This window comes from Salmo salar, chromosome 19 (genome assembly GCF_965601325.2).
Source record: "Salmo salar chromosome 19, fSalSal1, whole genome shotgun sequence".
In the NCBI taxonomy this organism is placed as follows: domain Eukaryota; kingdom Metazoa; phylum Chordata; class Actinopteri; order Salmoniformes; family Salmonidae; genus Salmo; species Salmo salar.
The window spans coordinates 73235486-73255401 of record NC_138309.1 but is presented as its reverse complement, the minus strand read 5'-3'; the positions used below and the strand labels follow the sequence as shown (position 1 = coordinate 73255401).

Below are 19916 nucleotides of genomic sequence, written 5' to 3'. Positions count from 1 at the left end.
TGGAAAAACTTGTGCATCCTCCACCAACTCAACAACTCTCCCATTTCTCCCTTCTCCAAATTCTCCCTCTTCTCCCGGATTGGCTCTGGTTCACTCCTCGGCTCCGCCGACTGCTCCATGTGCCCACCCCCAAATTCTCTTGGGGTTTCTGTAGCCTTCCTTCCCGACTTTGTAGCTGTCCCTCCTTCGCTGCTTCCGCCTGCTTCCCTGGCAGGCTCTTTTCTCCTGCCACTATTTTATCCCAAGCCCCGGATATACTCCTCCTGATCTCCTCATAAGACCAGGATGCCATTACCTCCTGGGTACACTGCTTGGTCCTGTGTTGGTGGGATCTTCTGTGACGCTCGTCAAAAGGAGTAGACCAAGGTGCAGCGTGTTGAGTGCTCATGATAAATATTTATTTTAACTCAGAACACTAATACAAAACAATAAACTAAGAACCACGAACGTCACGTTCTGCAAGCTTTACAGAGCTGTGCAAAAATAAGATCAGGTGGAAAAAACCCATACTTAATTATGATCTCCAATTAGAGACAACGAGGACCAGCTGCCTCTAATTGGAGATCATCCCTAACAAAACCAACATAGAAATACAAAACTAGAACATGAACATAGAAATACAAAACATAGAAAAAAAAACCTGTCACACCCTGACCTACTCTACCATAGAAAATAACAGCTTACCATGGTCAGGACATGACACACAGGGTTGGGTAGGTTACTTAAAGTTAGTATTTACCTGCACAAAATTAAAATCAGTCATGTAACTTTTGGATTAACCAAACTCGGTAATGTAATCTGATTACTTTTGGATTACTTTCCCCCTAAGGGGCATTAGAAGAAGACAAAACGGATCCATCAAACGCATTTGGTGTGTCATCATATAGTGGTCTCTGACTTGTGGTCAGACTCGCTCAGGTGTAACAAACTTAAACTTGCGATTTTTTTTTATGCAGAATTGAATGTCATTGAGAAAACAGAAAGTTTATGTAATCTGATTACAATATTTTTGCTGGTAATGCCATTGGTTACAGTTTTTTGTAAACACACACACACACACACACACACACACACACACACACACACACACACACACACACACACACACACACACTACCTGATGATTGTGCCAGTTGAACTTTGTGGCTATCAGTATCCTTTGCGCACAAGTTGTTTGAAAAAGTAACTGTAATAATATTACTTGTTAGTCATAAAAGTAATGTGTTACCCCCAACACTGGTTACGGGGCATTCTGACTCTGGTTGAATAGAAGTAGGTTAATCAGTCTGTAAACACTGGAAAACGAAGTATGAGCTACTGTCCAGCAACTGAGTTATTTCGAGAGTGACTAGCAGCAACACTGATTATCTAACCTGGTGGTAGGTTAGGAGAATTAACATAACAGGTTATAAGAATGAAGTTAAGGTTAGGAAGAGGGTTAGGGTTAGGTTATGTTCTCCTAACCTGTTACGAAATGTAACTTCCAGACCAGTTGTAGGTGTACTCCATCTACTGCCAACCTTTCTTACCATCCCCCAACCTCGTTTTCCCGCTTTGACTGCCCAGTGCTCATGTCCACTTCACAAATAAAATCTTGCCCGAAGGCTTGAACTTGAGCAGGGAATGGAAGCGGGACCACAGAGCTCAGAAAGGTCAGCCCAGGGTAGCTAGGCTGCTTCTCGTCAGAACTGGTAAACTGGCCAACACTTACATGCCTTCATACATACATACCTTCATTCCACAAGGGGGAAACTGTCTTCCTCTCAATAGCTAATACGTTTAGAACCCACCAAGCGCATGCTCTCTCTCTCTTTCTCAATTCAATTTTGAATTGAATTCAAGGGGCTTTATTGGCATTTTAAACATATGTTAACATTGCCAAAGCAAGTGAAGTAGATAATAAACAAAAGTGGAATAAACAATACAAATGAACAGTAAACATTACAGTCACAACATTTCCAAAACAATAAAGACATTTCAAATGTCATATTATGTGCAAATAGTTAAAGTACAAAAGGGAAAATAAATAAACATAAATATGGTTGTATTCACAATGGTGTTTGTTCTTCACTGGTTGCCCTTTTCTTGTCTCTCTCTCTTTCTCTCTCTCTCTCTCTCTTTACCACACTTCCTGTGATCTTGTGGCCGCAGAGGCGCGTTTGAAAGAGGGTCTGTGAGATATTGAACCTTTGAAGAGTGTTCTCTGTCTGTGTCTGTCTGCTCTCACTGCAGATTATGGAAAGATTGGTTGATTGATTATCAGAGAGTAACTTTACCAACGCTACCTCTGCTAGCTTCTCTCTGGGGTGAGGAGACAGAGAACACAGGGAGAGGAGAGGACAGGCGAGAAATAGAAGATTGGAGTGAAGAAACAGGGGAGAATATCAAAAGAAGAGGTGAGGACTGACTGAGGAGAGTGGGAGGACCAGGCCTGAGTGGACGGATACAGGAAGAGAGGTAGAGAGGGAGGGTGTTGACCCCCAGTTGCCCCGCTGTTGGGATAGTTACAATGGCATCGCCTCTACTGATGTACCATGGGGCGATCAGTAAACTGGACTGTGAGGATCTGCTGGGGAAGAAGGGGAAGGATGGAGCCTACCTCATCAGAGACAGCGAAACCATCCAAGGAGCCATGTGCCTGTGTGTCTAGTGAGTATTACACTCCTTGTTCTTTTTACAGAAAGTAGGATGTTTAATGTACACCAATCCATCGTCCAAGCATTTTATAAATGCTTTATAGAATCCATCCTAGTTTTAATATTGTAGGGTGGTTTGGTGCTCTAGGGAACACTAGTCAGTACTCATTGGAGAAAGCCAGGAACCCCTGTGACATCTATAACAAAAATGAGTGAGGAAGAAGGGTAACATATAACCTTACACATTACACACTCCATGATCAGTACAGCCCCCTACCCTCCATGGCTAAATGTATGTGGACACCTGCTCGTCAAACATGGGCATTAATATGGAGTTGTTCCCCCCTTTGCTGCTATAACAGCGTCCACTCTTCTTGGAAGGCTTTCCACTAGATGTTGAAACATTGCTGCAGGGACTTGCTTCCATTCATCCAGAAGAGCATTAGTGAGGTCGGGCACTAATGTTGGGCGTTTAGGCCTGTCTCGCAGTCAGCATTCCAATTCATCCCAAAGGTGTTCGATGGAGTTGAGGTCAGGGATCTGTGCAGGTCAGTCAAGTTCTTCCACATCAATCTCAACAAACCGTTTCTGTATGGACCTTGCTTTGTGCATGGGTGCATTGTCATGCTGAAACAGGAAAGAACCTTCCCCAAACTGTTACCACAGAGTTGGAAGCACAGAATTGTCTAGAATGTCATTGTATGCTGTAGCATTAAGATTTCCCTTCACTGGAACTAAGGGGCCTAGCCCGAACCATGAAAAACAGCCCCAGACCATTATTCTTCCTCCATCAAACTTTATAGTTGGCACTATGTATTCGGGCAGGTAGTGTTCTCCTGACATCTGCCAAACCAAGATTCATCCACCGGAACGCCAGATTGTAAAGCGTGATTCATCACTCCAGAGAATGCGTTTCCACTGCTCCAGATCCCAATAGTGGTGAGCTTTACACCACTCCAGCTGACACTTCGCATTGCGCATGGGGATCTTAGGCTTATGTGCGGCTGATTGGCCATGGAAACCCATTTCATGAAACTCCCGATGAACAGTTATTGTGCTGACGTTGCTTCCAGAGGCAGTTTGGAACTCTGTATTGAGTGTTGCAACTGAGGACAGACAATTTTTACGAGCTACGCGCTTCAGCACTCTGGGCTGTCCCATTCTGTGAGCTTGTGTGGCCTACCACATCGTAACTGAGACGTTGTTACTCCTACATGTTTCCACTTCATAATAACAGCACTTACAGTTGACCGGGGCAGCTCTAGCAGGGCAGAAATCTGATGAACTGACTTGTTGGAAAGGTGGCATCCTATAACAGTGACATGTTGAAAGTCATTCTATTTTTATTATTATTATATATATTTTTTGCATATAGATTGTGGCTTCCATCAATGTAATTGTCTCCATCATTTCCAATCCCCCATATATTTTTTCTGTAAATATATAAAATATGTATTTTTTAAAAAGAAAAAAAAACTCCTATATTATTTTCCCCTAACCCTGTCACCCCTCCCCTAATTGGAGTAAACTAGTGGACAACAACACTTAGGCTTCTACTTCCAGCTTATACATACTATATACATTTTACGGATACAGTATATATTAAAATAATTATCTTTTGTTTGTTTTTAGTCCCATCCTTCAGCTACACTCAACCCCTCCCATCTATCTCTGAACACCATCCAGTTTCTATTTGCCATATATTTTCAACTGTGCTATGATGTTTCACAAAAGATCTGAACCTTTCTAATCTTACAGATTCTACATATTTTAAATTAAAGATAAACATTTTTGCTAAGAGTACTATTATAGTATTGATCGATTGACTATGACTTTTTAAATCACCCAACAGTGCAATTTACAGAGTTAGCTCCAGGTAAATGTTGCAATTCTTCAGGCATTCCTGAACCTGCGACCAAAAACTGAAAATGATCTAATGATTCTGTCTCTTCGCAGCTAAATCTGCAGAACTGGCATGGTTGTATCCCCCATATATATAACATTCTATTGGTTGCAATAATTTTGTATAATAATTTAAATGATTTTGAATCCAGTTGTTTTGTGTATCAATTCATAAACCATGTGTCATGGAATCGGTACATTGAAAATCTCTTCCCAACTATTTTGCAATCTATATGGCACAGCTGTAAATGTTTTGGTCCTTAAATGAAACTGGTATACTTTTTTATTTATCACAATTTTCTTTAGCCAATTTTGGTCTTTAATGCAGGGCAGACAGACAAGTTCCTTACTTTCTCCCCCTTCCACTTGCCTCTTCCATTTTTGCAGTAATGCTGCAATTAGTTGGTTGTAATTTTGAATAGAGCAGACATTTACAAATATTTTTGTTAGCTGCATGTGTGACATATTATATCAATAGTCCCGTTTCATTTTGTCTGCCTTGCCATTCCAAATAAAATTCAATATTTTTTGCTCATATAATTCAAAAAACTGTTTGCTAGGTGTAGGCATGGCCATAAGCAAATAGGTAAACTGGGATATGACTAAAGAGTTAATCAGGGTGATTTTTCCACAAATAGGCAGGTATTTTCCTTTCCACGGTAGCAAGGTCTTATTTATTTTGCTAACTTACTATAAAAATGTATTGTAGTGAGAGCATTTCTTTCTTTCAGGATATGAACACTGAGTATGTGCACTTCACCATCAGACCATTTTATTGGTAAACTATACGGTAATGTAAAAGTTATATATATTTTTGTGATCCAATACGTAATATGGTACATTTATCATAATTTGATTGTAATCCAGAAAGGTTAGAAAATGTATATAGATCCTCTATGAGGCTGTGGAGGGATCCAAATTGTGGGTTTAAAAGTAAACATGAATCATCAGCGTACAATGACACCTTTGTTTTTAAGCACTGGATTTCTAGGCCCTTGATAGTATTATTGGATCTGATTTTAATAGCTAACATTTTGATGCCATAATAAATAGATATGCCAATAGTGGACACCCTTGTTTTACTCCTCTTGACAGTTTAATACTTTCTGAGAAATATACATTATTTACTATTTTACACCTAGTGTTACTATATATATATATATATAACTTTAACCCATTGTATAAGAGATTTTTCAAAATTGAAATATTCCAGAAATGTATATAGAAATTCCAGTCGTACTTTATCAAAAGCCTTTTTAAAGTCAGCTATAAATACATTTACATTTACATTTAAGTCATTTAGCAGACGCTCTTATCCAGAGCGACTTACAAATTGGTGCATTCACCTTATAATATCCAGTGGAACAACCACTTTACAATAGTGCATCTAAATCTTTAAGGGGGGGGTTAGAAGGATTACTTTATCCTATCCCAGGTATTCCTTGAAGAGGTGGGGTTTCAGGTGTCTCCGGAAGGTGGTGATTGACTCCGCTGTCCTGGCGTCGTGAGGGAGCTTGTTCCACCATTGGGGTGCCAGAGCAGCGAACAGTTTTGACTGGGCTGAGCGGGAACTGTGCTTCCTCAGAGGTAGGGAGGCGAGCAGGCCAGAGGTGGATGAACGGAGTGCCCTTGTTTGGGTGTAGGGCCTGATCAGAGCCTGAAGGTACGGAGGTGCCGTTCCCCTCACAGCTCCGTAGGCAAGCACCATGGTCTTGTAGCGGATGCGAGCTTCGACTGGAAGCCAGTGGAGAGAGCGGAGGAGCGGGGTGACGTGAGAGAACTTGGGAAGGTTGAACACCAGACGGGCTGCGGCGTTCTGGATGAGTTGTAGGGGTTTAATGGCACAGGCAGGGAGCCCAGCCAACAGCGAGTTGCAATAATCCAGACGGGAGATGACAAGTGCCTGGATTAGGACCTGCGCCGCTTCCTGTGTGAGGCAGGGTCGTACTCTGCGAATGTTGTAGAGCATGAACCTACAGGATCGGGTCACCGCCTTGATGTTGGTGGAGAACGACAGGGTGTTGTCCAGGGTCACGCCAAGGCTCATAGCACTCTGGGAGGAGGACACAAGGGAGTTGTCAACCGTGATGGCGAGATCATGGAACGGGCAGTCCTTCCCCGGGAGGAAGAGCAGCTCCGTCTTGCCGAGGTTCAGCTTGAGGTGGTGATCCGTCATCCACACTGATATGTCTGCCAGACATGCAGAGATGCGATTCGCCACCTGGTTGTCGGAAGGGGGAAAGGAGAAGATTAATTGTGTGTCATCTGCATAGCAATGATATGAGAGACCATGTGAGGATATGACAGAGCCAAGTGACTTGGTGTATAGCGAGAATAGGAGTGGGCCAAGAACAGAGCCCTGGGGGACACCAGTGGTGAGAGCACGTGGTGCGGAGACAGATTCTCGCCACGCCACCTGGTAGGAGCGACCTGTCAGGTAGGACGCAATCCAAGCGTGGGCGGCGCCGGAGATGCCCAGCTCGGAGAGGGTGGAGAGGAGGATCTGATGGTTCACGGTATCAAAGGCAGCAGATAGGTCTAGAAGGATGAGAGCAGAGGAGAGAGAGTTAGCTTTAGCAGTGCGGAGAGCCTCCGTGACACAGAGAAGAGCAGTCTCAGTTGAATGCCCAGTCTTGAAACCTGACTGATTAGGATCAAGAAGGTCATTCTGAGAGAGATAGCAAGAGAGCTGGCCAAGGACGGCACGTTCAAGAGTTTTGGAGAGAAAGGAAAGAAGGGATACTGGTCTGTAGTTGTTGACATCGGAGGGATCGAGTGTAGGTTTTTTCAGAAGGGGTGCAACTCTCGCTCTCTTGAAGACGGAAGGGACGTAGCCAGCGGTCAAGGATGAGTTGATGAGCGAGGTGAGGTAGGGGAGAAGGTCTCCGGAAATGGTCTGGAGAAGAGAGGAGGGGATAGGGTCAAGTGGGCAGGTTGTTGGGCGGCCGGCCGTCACAAGACGCGAGATTTCATCTGGAGAGAGAGGGGAGAAAGAGGTCAAAGCACAGGGTAGGGCAGTGTGAGCAGGACCAGCAGTGTCGTTTGACTTAGCAAACGAGGATCGGATGTCGTCAACCTTCTTTTCAAAATGGTTGACGAAGTCATCCGCAGAGAGGGAGGAGGGGGGGGAGGGGGAGGAGGATTCAGGAGGGAGGAGAAGGTAGCAAAGAGCTTCCTAGGGTTAGAGACAGATGCTTGGAGTTTAGAGTGGTAGAAAGTGGCTTTAGCAGCAGAGACAGAAGAGGAAAATGTAGAGAGGAGGGAGTGAAAGGATGCCAGGTCCGCAGGGAGGCGAGTTTTCCTCCATTTCCGCTCGGCTGCCCGGAGCCCTGTTCTGTGAGCTCGCAGTGAGTCGTCGAGCCACGGAGCAGGAGGGGAGGACCGAGCCGGCCTGAAGGATAGGGGACAGAGGAAATCAAAGGATGCAGAGAGGGAGGAGAGGAGGGTTGAGGAGGCAGAATCAGGAGATAGGTTGGAGAAGGTTTGAGCAGAGGGAAGAGATGATAGGATGGAAGAGGAGAGAGTAGCGGGAGAGAGAGAGCGAAGGTTGGGACGGCGCAATACCATCCGAGTAGGGGCAGAGTGAGAAGTGTTGGATGAGAGCGAGAGGGAAAAGGATACAAGGTAGTGGTCGGAGACTTGGAGGGGAGTTGCAATGAGATTAGTGGAAGAACAGCATCTAGTAAAGATGAGGTCAAGCGTATTGCCTGCCTTGTGAGTAGGGGGGGAAGGTGAGAGGGTGAGGTCGAAAGAGGAGAGGAGTGGAAAGAAGGAGGCAGAGAGGAATGCCTCGAAGGTAGACGTGGGGAGGTTAAAGTCACCCAGAACTGTGAGAGGTGAGCCATCCTCAGGAAAGGAACTTATCAAGGCGTCAAGCTCATTGATGAACTCTCCAAGGGAACCTGGAGGGCGATAAATGATAAGGATGTTAAGCTTGAAAGGGCTGGTAACTGTGACAGCATGGAATTCAAATGAGGAGATAGACAGATGGGTCAGGGGAGAAAGAGAGAATGTCCACTTGGGAGAGATGAGGATTCCAGTGCCACCACCCCGCTGGCTCGATGCTCTAGGGGTATGCGAGAACACGTAGTCAGACGAGGAGAGAGCAGTAGGAGTAGCAGTGTTATCTGTGGTAATCCATGTTTCCGTCAGCGCCAGGAAGTCTAGGGACTGGAGGGTAGCATAGGCTGAGATGAACTCAGCCTTGTTGGCCGCAGACCGGCAGTTCCAGAGGCTGCCGGAGACCTGGAACTCCACGTGGGTCGTGCGCGCTGGGACCACCAGGTTAGAGTGGCAGCGGCCACGCGGTGTGGAGCGTTTGTATGGCCTGTGCAGAGGAGAGAGAACAGGGATAGACAGACACATAGTAGACAAGCTACAGAAGAGGCTACGCTAATGCAAAGGAGATTGGAATGACAAGTGGACTACACGTCTCGAATGTTCAGGAAGTTAAGCTTACGTTGCAAAAATCTTATTGACTAAAATGATACAGTACTGCTGGCTGGTGGAGTATACCATGTTTCACTGATTTTTCATAGTGTTCTATTGTTTCCAGTCCTTGTCTTATATTATCTCCAATTTATTGTCCATGTAAAAAACCTGTCTGATTAGGATGATTAATATACGACAATATCTTTTTAATTCTATGCGCTATGCATTTTTCTAGAATTATTTTGCATCACAACACTGAAGTGTAAGGGGCCTCCAATCTTTTAAATGGACTGGATCTTTATATTTACCACTTGGGTCCTGTTTCAGTAATAATGAAATCAGACCTTGTTGAGTATCTAATAATCTACAATTGTTATAGGAGTGGTTAAAACATGCTAATAATGGTCCTCTGAGTACATCAAAAAAGGTTTGGTATACCTCAACTTGTATGCCATCCAGCCCTAGACTTTTCCCAGACTTAAAGGCTTTAATTGCATCAAGAAGTTCCTCCTCTGTAATTTGGCATTCACATTATTCTTTCTGTACAGCTGTTCATTTTACATTATTAATAGGGAAAAAATATTTACAATTAACTTTGGTTAGTGGAGATGAAAGGAAAACATATGTTTAAAGTACTTTGCTTACTTTGCTTCTTTCAAAATATAATTTGGTGAACATGGGTGACTCCGTCATTTGTAACAAGTTTCAGTCAATTCTTTTTGTGAGTATTTCTATGTTGAAGATTAAAAAATAATTTGCTGCATTTTCCCCATATTCCATCCAGTTCGCTTTATTGTTATAAAATATTATTTCTTGAGAAATGACAGTCCATCATTACTTTAAGACATGAAGGTCAGTCATTACGCAAAAACCATCAAGCGCTATGATGAAACTGGCTCTAATGAGGACCGCCACAGGAAAGGAATACCCAGAGGTACTTCTGCTGCAAAGGAAAAGTTCATTAGATTTACCAGCCTCAGAAATTGCAGTCCAAATAAACGCTTCACAGAGTTCAAGTAATCAACTGTTCAGAGGAGACTACGTGAATCTGGCCTTCATGGTCGAATTGCTGCAAAGAAAACACTACTAAAGGACTCCAATAAGAAGAGACTTGCTTGGGCCAAGAAACACGAGCAAAGGACATTAGATCGGTGGAAATCTGTCCTTTGGTCTGATGAGTCCAAATGTTAGATTTTTGGTTCCAACCGCCGTGTCTGAGACGCAGAGTACGTGAACAGATGATCTCCGCGTGTGTGGTTCTCACCGTGAAGCATGTAGTAGGAAGTTTGATGATGCTTTGCAGGTGACACTGTCTGTGATTTATTTAGAATTCAAGGGACATTCTGCAGCGATACGCATCCCATCTGGTTTGCGTTTAGTGGAACTATAAAAAAAAAATCAACAGGACAATGACCCAACACACCTCCAGGCTGTGTAAGGGCTATTTGACCAAGAAGGAGAGTGATGGAGTGCTGCATCAGATGACCTGGCCTCCACAATCAATCACCCGATCTCAAACCAATTGAGATGGTTTGGGATGAGTTGGACCGCAGAGTGAAGGAAAAGCAGCCAACAAGTGCTCAGCATATGTGGGAACTCCTTCAAGACTGTTGGAAAAGCATTCCAGGTGAAGCTGGTTGAGAGAATGACAAGAGTCTGCAAAGCTGTCATCAAGGCAAAGGGTGGCTACTTTGAAGAATCTCAAATATAAAGTATATTTTGATTTGTTTAGCACTTTTTTGGTTACTACATGATTCCATATGTGTTATTTCATAGTTTTGATGTCGTCACCATTATTCTACAATGTAGAAAATTGTAAAAATAAAGAAAAACCCTTGAATGAGTAGGTGTGTTCATATGTTTGACTGGTGCTGTATTTGTGTGTTGTGTTTCTGCAGTAAAAAGAAGGTGGTGTATACCTACAGAATCCTCCAGACCCACACTGGAAGCTACACCCTGCAGGTACACCCTGTGTGTGTGTGTGTGTGTGTGTGTGTGTGTGTGTGTGTGTGTGTGTGTGTGTGTGTGTGTGTGTGTGTGTGTGTGTGTGTGTGTGTGTGTGTGTGTGTGTGTGTGTGTGTGTGTGTGAGCGCTTGCGTTTGTGTGTGTTTCTGATGGTCTGACTGTCTGTGTGTAGACAGCGTCTGGTGTAGAGGAGAAATTCTTTAAGACGTTAGAGGAGCTGGTCCGCCATTATAAGCGTCGGGGGCAGGGATTGGCTCAGCATCTGCGCCACTCAGTCAAGAGGAAGACACTGCTACAACTTCCCGCCCCCAATGTCATCGACGAGGTGCCTGATTATGAAAGTAAGTAACATTGTCTGTCTATTAGTTTCACTTCCATCTGTCACTGACTTTTTTCAGACCTTTATCAGATGTCCAGATCGTTATCAGGACGGCAGGGTAGTATAGTGTTTAGTGCATTGGACTAGTAACTGAAAGGTTGCAAGTTTGAATCCCTGAGCTGACAAGGTACAAATCTGTCGTTCTGCCCCTGAACAAGGCAGTTAACCCACTGTTCCTAGGCCGTCATTGAAAATAGGAATTTGTTCTTAACTGACTTGCCTAGTTAAATAAAGGTAAAAAAAATATATAATCCTTAAATAGCCACTCACTACTTGTGTCCATTTCTCTGTCCCTCTCTTGTCTAGATGTGGATGCATCAGACTACGTTGTTGTCCTGCCCTCTTGATTCAGCAGCACACCCCTGACCTACATCATCTATGAGCCTGTAAATATCTAGGTGTGGTGCCTTCAGGCAGGTTGTGTGTTTTTTAATCCTGATGCCAGGGGCCGGACTGGTCAAATTTGAGCCCATAGGGCCTGTCTAATTCATATATATTTTTTAGTTAAATTATCATTATCTGGCTAATAATTGGGGCCTCAAAGTACAAAAATTGGGCTGGTGTATTAAAAATGCCAGGGCTGATTTTTGGTCTCAGTCCGCCCCTGCCTAATGCAATGTGTTGTGTGCTGTTGTGTGTTCCAGGGCTACTGAGATTGTCAGAGAGAATAGTGTTTGTCTGGTTGTTGAAGTGGAAGTTAAAATCACATTTTATTTTCACATGCACGGAATACAACGGGTGTAGACTTTACCGTGAATTGCTTGCTTACGAGCCCTTCCCAACTATGCCCTTCCCAACTATGTCAAAAAAATATACACTGCTCAAAAAAATAAAGGGAACACTAAAATAACACATCCTAGATCTGAATGAATGAAATAATCTTATTAAATACTTTTTTCTTTACATAGTTGAATGTGCTGACAACAAAATCACACAAAAATAATCAATGGAAATCGAATTTATCAACCCATGGAGGTCTGGATTTGGAGTCACACTCAAAATTAAAGTGGAAAACCACACTACAGGCTGATCCAACTTTGATGTAATGTCCTTAAAACAAGTCAAAATGAGGCTCAGTAGTGTGTGTGGCCTCCACGTGCCTGTATGACCTCCCTACAATGCCTGGGCATGCTCCTGATGAGGTGGCGGATGGTCTCCTGAGGGATCTCCTCCCAGACCTGGACTAAAGCATCCGCCAACTCCTGGACAGTCTGTGGTGCAACGTGGCGTTGGTGGATGGAGCGAGACATGATTTCCCAGATGTGCTCAATTGGATTCAGGTCTGGGGAACGGGAGGGCCAGTCCATAGCATCAATGCCTTCCTCTTGCAGGAACTGCTGACACACTCCAGCCACATGAGGTCTAGCATTGTCTTGCATTAGGAGGAACCCAGGGCCAACCGCACCAGCATATGGTCTCACAAGGGGTCTGAGGATCTCATCTCGGTACCTAATGGCAGTCAGGCTACCTCTGGCGAGCACATGGAGGGCTGTGCGGCCCCCCAAAGAAATGCCACCCCACACCATGACTGACCCACCGCCAAACTGGTCATGCTGGAGGATGTTGCAGGCAGCAGAACGTTCTCCATGGCGTCTCCAGACTCTGTCACGTCTGTCACATGTGCTCAGTGTGAACCTGCTTCATCTGTGAAGAGCACAGGGCGCCAGTGGCGAATTTGCTAATCTTGGTGTTCTCTGGCAAATGCCAAACGTCCTGCACGGTGTTGGGCTGTAAGCACAACCCCCACCTGTGGACGTCGGGCCCTCATACCACCCTCATGGAGTCTGTTTCTGACCGTTTGAGCAGACACATGCACATTTGTGGCCTGCTGGAGGTCATTTTGCAGGGCTCTGGCAGTGCTCCTCCTGCTCCTCCTTGCACAAAGGCGGAGGTAGCGGTCCTGCTGCTGGGTTGTTGCCCTCCTACGGCCTCCTCCACGTCTCCTGATGTACTGGCCTGTCTCCTGGTAGCACCTCCATGCTCTGGACACTACGCTGACAGACACAGCAAACCTTCTTGCCACAGCTCGCATTGATGTGCCATCCTGGATGAGCTGCACTACCTGAGCTACTTGTATGGGTTGTAGACTCCGTCTCATGCTACCACTAGAGTGAAAGCACCGCCAGCATTCAAAAGTGACCAAAACATCAGCCAGGAAGCATAGGAACTGAGAAGTGGTCTGTGGTTACCACCTGCAGATCCACTCCTTTATTGGGGGTGTCTTGCTAATTGCCTATAATTTCCACCTGTTGTCTATTCCATTTGCACAACAGCATGTGAAATTTATTGTCAATCAGTGTTGCTTCCTAAGTGGACAGTTTGATTTCACAGAAGTGTGATTGACTTGGAGTTACATTGTGTTGTTTAAGTGTTCCCTTTATTTTTTTGAGCAGTATATATATATTTATATACTATACAATATATAGAAACACGAGGAAGAAAAAAACAAGAATGAAGCTATATCATAAAAATATTTGGTGGGTGCTTATATTTGTCCTATCTTACACATCTATAAGTGTGTATTAATACACATATGTGAATTGGAAATTCGTTTTTTGCATATTCCACTCTCCCGGAGACACCTTCGGAGAGTGGGGTAACAGGGAGTACCAGTATCAGTACCATATCAATGTGTAGAAGTATGAGGTTTTTGAGGTAGATATGTACATAAAGGCAGGGTAAAGTGACTAGGCATCAGGATAGATAATAATAAGAGTGAAATAAAGAACAGAGCAACATATGTGTGTTTGTGCGTGTGTGTGTGGCGTCAGTATGCGTGTATGTGTGTGTGTGCATATGTAGTGTATCTAAATGTATGTGGGTTTGTGTGAGTCAGTGTATGTATAATATGTATATATCATCTTGTGAGTGAATAATATCAGTGCACACACACTCCATATGACTGTTGTCATTCATTGTATGAATTTAGAAACATGAATATGTTTTGGTCACTATGGCATTCCGAATAGAGTTTATTTACTTCAGCATTTCAATAAAGTTGTAAAGATTTAGGCCTACTCTGGATTAGACTAAGCTGTAATGTGTAAATGTTCCTAGCTTAAATTAAAAAAAGTTTGTAAATGCCAGTTTTTATCTACTTTTTCCCTAACTAAATTAAAATGCTGTTATGTAACCAACGGTGTGTTTTTGTAACATAAACCAACAACCTCCCCCACCCTACTCAGTCTGGGCTACACAGACATACACACTCATGCTCACACACATCGACTTGTTTTTGTCACACTTGTTTTCTCACCTCTCTACAAGGTCCCCTGCTGTAGTGTGTTTCACTTTCAGCCAGCCTTCTCTGAACCAGAAGACACTGGGGTGTAATCATTACGTCTTGCAACAGAAACCGTTTACCTTCTAAAAACCAAATGGAAGCAAACGGAACGAAACGGGGATAGACCTACCTGAATGTGTCCAATATGCACTCTCTTTTTCGTTGCAAAGTGGTTTCTGTGTCGAGAAATGGTTTCTGTTGCAAAACACTTTGCAACCTACAAAACATTTTGCAACAGAATATGCCTAATGAATACACCCCTGATCACCAAATATCTATTAATTAATTAGGTGGGACTTGCGACTCTTCTTCTTCTTCTTATAATTCTTCTGCACGCTACTCCCCTTACACCGTTTAAGCTAGAAACGCCGTTCATACTTTAAAACATGCGGACTAATCTGCATTGAGTTGCTTACATTATTTTGACTTTTTAAAATATTTGATACTTTTTAAACTATTGAACTTTTTGGGGGGTTTTTTGTCTTCCATCCACTTTCATGGCATTTCCTCAACATTCTAAAACTCATGACTTCAACATTCACTGTAAACAATGTGTAACGGCTGTCATCATGTAGAGAAGACCAAGGTGCAGCGGAGTTAGTGTTCATCATAAGAATTTAATAGACCAACGTGAACACTTTACAAAAAAACAAGAAAACTGACAGCCAAAACAGTCCTGTCAGGTGCAAACACTAACAGAAACAATTACCCACAAAACCCCAACGGAAAAACATGCACATGTGTGACTCCCAATCAACAACAACGAACTTCAGCTGTGCCTGATTTGGGAGCCACACACGGCCCAAAACAAAGAAATACAAACACATAGAAACAGAACATAGAACGCCCACCCAATGTAACACCCTGGCCTAACCAAAATAAAGAACAAAAAACCCCTCTCTATGGCCAGGGCATTACAGTACCCCCCCAAGGTGCGGACTCCGGCCGCAAAACCTGACACTGAAGGGGAGGGTCTGGGTGGGCCCTCTTACGGCGGCGGCTCAGGTGCGGGACGTAGCCTCTGCCCCACCCTTGACGTCTCCTCTTAGGTGGCGCACCTGGCCGCGCCGAAGGTCTGGTGGGCGACTCTGGCTTCGCCCGGCTGGCGGACGACCCTTGTTGCGCCCGGCTGGCGGACGACCCTTGATGCGCCCGGCTGGCGGGCGGCGCTTGCTGCGCCCGGCTGGCGGGCGGCGATGGCTGCGCCCGGCTGGCGGGTGTCCCTTGCTGCGCCCGGCTGGCGGGCGGCGATGGCTGCGCCCGGCTGGCGGGCCGCGATGGCTGATCCGGGCAGACGGGCCACTCCGGCTGATCCGGGCAGACGGGCCACTCCGGCTGATCCGGGCAGACGGGCCACTCCGGCTGATCCGGGCAGACGGGCCACTCCGGCTGATCCGGGCAGACGGGCCACTCCGGCTGATCCGGGCAGACGGGCCACTCCGGCTGATCCGGGCAGACGGGCCACTCCGGCTGATCCGGGCAGACGGGCCACTCCGGCTGATCCGGGCAGACGGGCCACTCCGGCTGATCCGGGCAGACGGGCCACTCCGGCTGATCCGGGCAGACGGGCCACTCCGGCTGATCCGGGCAGACGGGCCACTCCGGCTGATCCGGGCAGACGGGCCACTCCGGCTGATCCGGGCAGACGGGCCACTCCGGCTGATCCGGGCAGACGGGCCACTCCGACTGATCCGGGCAGACGGGCCACTCCGGCTGATCCGGGCAGACGGGCCACTCCGGCTATCCGGGCAGACGGGCCACTCCGGCAGCTCCGGAGGACAGGCGGGCCACTCCGGCAGCTCCGGAGGACAGGCGGGCCACTCCGGCAGCTCCGGAGGACAGGCGGGCCACTCCGGCAGCTCCGGAGGACAGGCGGGCCACTCCGGCAGATCCGGCACGGCGGGCCACTCTGGCAGATCCGGCTCAGGATTCACCAGGCTGGGGAGACATGAGGGAGGCCTGGCTCTGGGCGCAGGCCCTGGACTCACCAGGCTGGGGAGACCCGCTGGAGGCCTGGTCTGAGGAGGCGGCACAGGAGAGACCAGGGTGGAGGGATCCACCGGAGGACTGGTCCTTGGAGGAGGCACAGGCTTCCCCTCCAATGTCAACCCGACTGGCTCTGGTTCCGACCTCGGCTCCGCCGACTGTCCCGTGTGCCCCCCCAATTTTTTTTATTGGGGCAGCCTCTCGTGCTGGTTGCGCTCTCTCTCCTCATAATATCGCCTCTCCGCTCTCGCCGCTTCGATCTCCCACTGCGGGAGGCGATAATCCCCAGCCTGAGTCCATGGTCCCTCTCCGTCCAGTATCTGTTCCCATGTCCACGAGTCCATCAAGCTGTTCTCCTGTTGCTGCTCCTTCCTCCGCTGCTTGGTCCTTTTGTGGTGGGTAATTCTGTAATGGCTGTCGTCATGTAGAGAAGACCAAGGTGCAGCGGAGTTAGTGTTCATCATAAGAATTTAATAGACCAACGTGAACACTTTACAAAAAACAAGAAAACTGACAGCCAAAACAGTCCTGTCAGGTGCAAACACTAACAGAAACAATTACCCACAAAACCCCAATCAACAACAACGAACTTCAGCTGTGCCTGATTTGGGAGCCACACACGGCCCAAAACAAAGAAATACAAACACATAGAAACAGAACATAGAACGCCCACCCAATGTAACACCCTGGCCTAACCAAAATAAAGAACAAAAAACCCCTCTCTATGGCCAGGGCGTTCTTGACTTTTTCCACATTTTGTTACGTTACAGCCTTACTCTAAAATGTATTAAATAAAACATTTTCATCAGAAATCTACACACAATACCCCATTATGACATAGCGAAAACAGGTTTTTAGAAATACCTTATTTACATAAGTATTCAGACCCTTTGCCATGAGACTTGAAATTGAGCTCAGGTGCATCCTGAGAGAGCTGGCGCAGGATAACCTGGGCCGAAGAGACGCACCGGAGACCAGGAACGCTGAGCAGGCACAATCCTTCCTGGATGAATGCTAACTCTAACACGGCAACTGTGGGAAGCTTGCACCGAGCGCACTGGGCTGTAGCTGCGCACTGGTGACACAGTGCGCATCCCCGCACGGTAAGCATGGGGAGTTGGCTCAGGTCTCCAACTTGACTCTCAATCTCCAAAAACATTTCTGGGGGCTGTCTCGCGTACTTGCCTCGTGGTTGGTACAGCGCCTCATAATAACGGCGCTCTGCTTTTGCTGCCTCAATCTTCTCCCTCGGGCGCAATACTCCCCAGCCTGACTCCCGGGTCCTTTCCCATCCAGAGTGTCTTCCCAAGTCCATTCCTGATCACGCTGCTTGGTCTTTTGGTGGTGGGTAGTTCTGTAACGGCTGTCGTAGAGAGGGGACCAAAGCGCAGCGTGTTGATTGCTCATGATGAATATTTATTATAACTCAAACCACTAAAGGAAAAATAACAAAGAGAAAAATGAAAGCGCACAGTTCTGTCAGGTACATAAACTAAACAGAAGACAACTACCCACAAACACAGGTGGAAAAAACCCTACTTAAGTATGATCTCCAATTAGAGACAATGAGGACCAGCTGCCTCTAATTGGAGATCATCCTCAAAAAACAACAACATAGAAATAGAAAAACTAGAACCTAAACATAGATATACAAAACATAGAAAAACACAAAACACCCCCTGTCACGCCCTGACCTACTCTACCATAGAAAATAACCTCTTACTATGGTCAGGACGTGACATAAATGGAGACGTACCCTAGCAAGCAATTGTTGCATCTATTTTCTATGCGAACTTTCGAAATGTTGACCTAAAATTCTCTGTGCACATTAATGTTAACATAGCTATCGTCATAAGTAGTTGAACATGTTATTACTCCAACCTTGTGAAAGTGACAAACTAGCTAGGTTTCCATCAAATTGGCGACAGACTTTCATGCAAATATTCTAATATCCGCATAAAGAATATATGCACATTTTTCCACCAGTGGTGTTTCCACCCAACAGGCTTGCTGCAGATAAAAGTCAGTGTGCGATGACATGGTGCACACAAAATGTACCTTTTCACTTAAGTTTTCATATACCGAATACAGCTCTGAAGTTCAATGTGTTTCCATCACATTTTCAACTCTACCTATAGATTTGTCACAAAAACTGTTATTGAATAGCTAATGTGTCTACTCTGGACTTGGCACCTGCGCTCTAGCCAACAGCTTGCGGATACAATGCAGGTGGGCTGTGCTGGTAGGCTAGTATACATGAAATTATTATGGATACCTGTTTCCATCACAGCTTTCATGATAAAAAAATAAAACAATTATCACTTTACTTGCATAAATACGGTGGAGTGTTAATTTTTGTCAAAAAAGTATATAGAAGGACTGACTTTGGAATTGACAGGCTGCACATGGACAGTTCGGCGCAAGACGACGGTTGGACCCCATAACGTTTTTTCTATGCATGAGCTTATGGTGCGTTCATGACAACTGAGAACTCGGAAAAATAAGTGGTCAAATCATGACGTCAGTGATCTTCAGGTCGGAAAGTTTGAGATCTGGAAAGAGGCACGAGTTGGATGACCGTTCAAAACATTTTTTTCCAGTCTGAGCTCTTTTTTTTTGTTGCAAGTGTAACAGGGTTGGTTATGTTTCCACTTGCCTCTAAAGAAATGTGTACTTAATGTTCAAGCATTCGTATTGGTTGGTTCAACTGATGACACTAAGGTGTGTTGTGATTGACCCCGCTTGCAGATAGGGGAGATCGCGAACGTCAGGTCTTCCCAGTATGAAAATGTGATGCAAGGGGTAGGTCACGTTCTGAATACTGTTTTATATTTTATATTTTACAATGTGTTCAAGTTTGCTGTACGTTACAGATTTATACATGTGTGAGTATATGGTACCTGTTAGGGATTGAGGGGCTTTCTGGGATGTGCTTTGGCATATGATTGCTGTAGATAAGTGTTAGCTAGCATACATCGTTGTAATGGTCACATAAGCCCACTGCTAACACAGTTGTCTTCATGCTACAGCTTTTGTCATCGACAGCCATCAGTACCATTAAGCCCTGCACAACTACCGTGCTGTTTCTCATTTAACAACAGGTATTTACACATGTTATATTTTGTATTGTATTTTTGTATTTTGTGACCCAGTATGAAAATGTGATGCAAGGGGAATAAATGATGCTCAACTGGGACCGCTGGCTGATGTGATTTATTAGGAAAAAAAAACACAACGCAAGGAGAGTACGCTATACATCTGTTACACTGGTGCCGTGACTCGTCTTCTTGTCTTCGCCGGACGTCACGTGGAGGGATCCGAGACCCGGCTTCAA

General features: G+C 45.5%; 1 protein-coding gene across 1 annotated transcript; it reads left to right on the top strand.

Annotated features, from left to right (window-relative positions):
* The first annotated feature begins 1422 nt into the window (after positions 1–1422).
* Positions 1423–14440, top strand: LOC106579497 (SH2 domain-containing protein 1B). Its single transcript, XM_014159442.3, has 4 exons — positions 1423–2649; positions 10868–10931; positions 11107–11275; positions 11620–14440. The coding sequence occupies exons 1-4, from the start codon at positions 2510–2512 to the stop codon at positions 11658–11660; spliced, it is 414 nt and encodes a 137-aa protein (XP_014014917.1). The 5' UTR covers positions 1423–2509; the 3' UTR covers positions 11661–14440.
* Positions 14441–19916: the final 5476 nt, after the last annotated feature.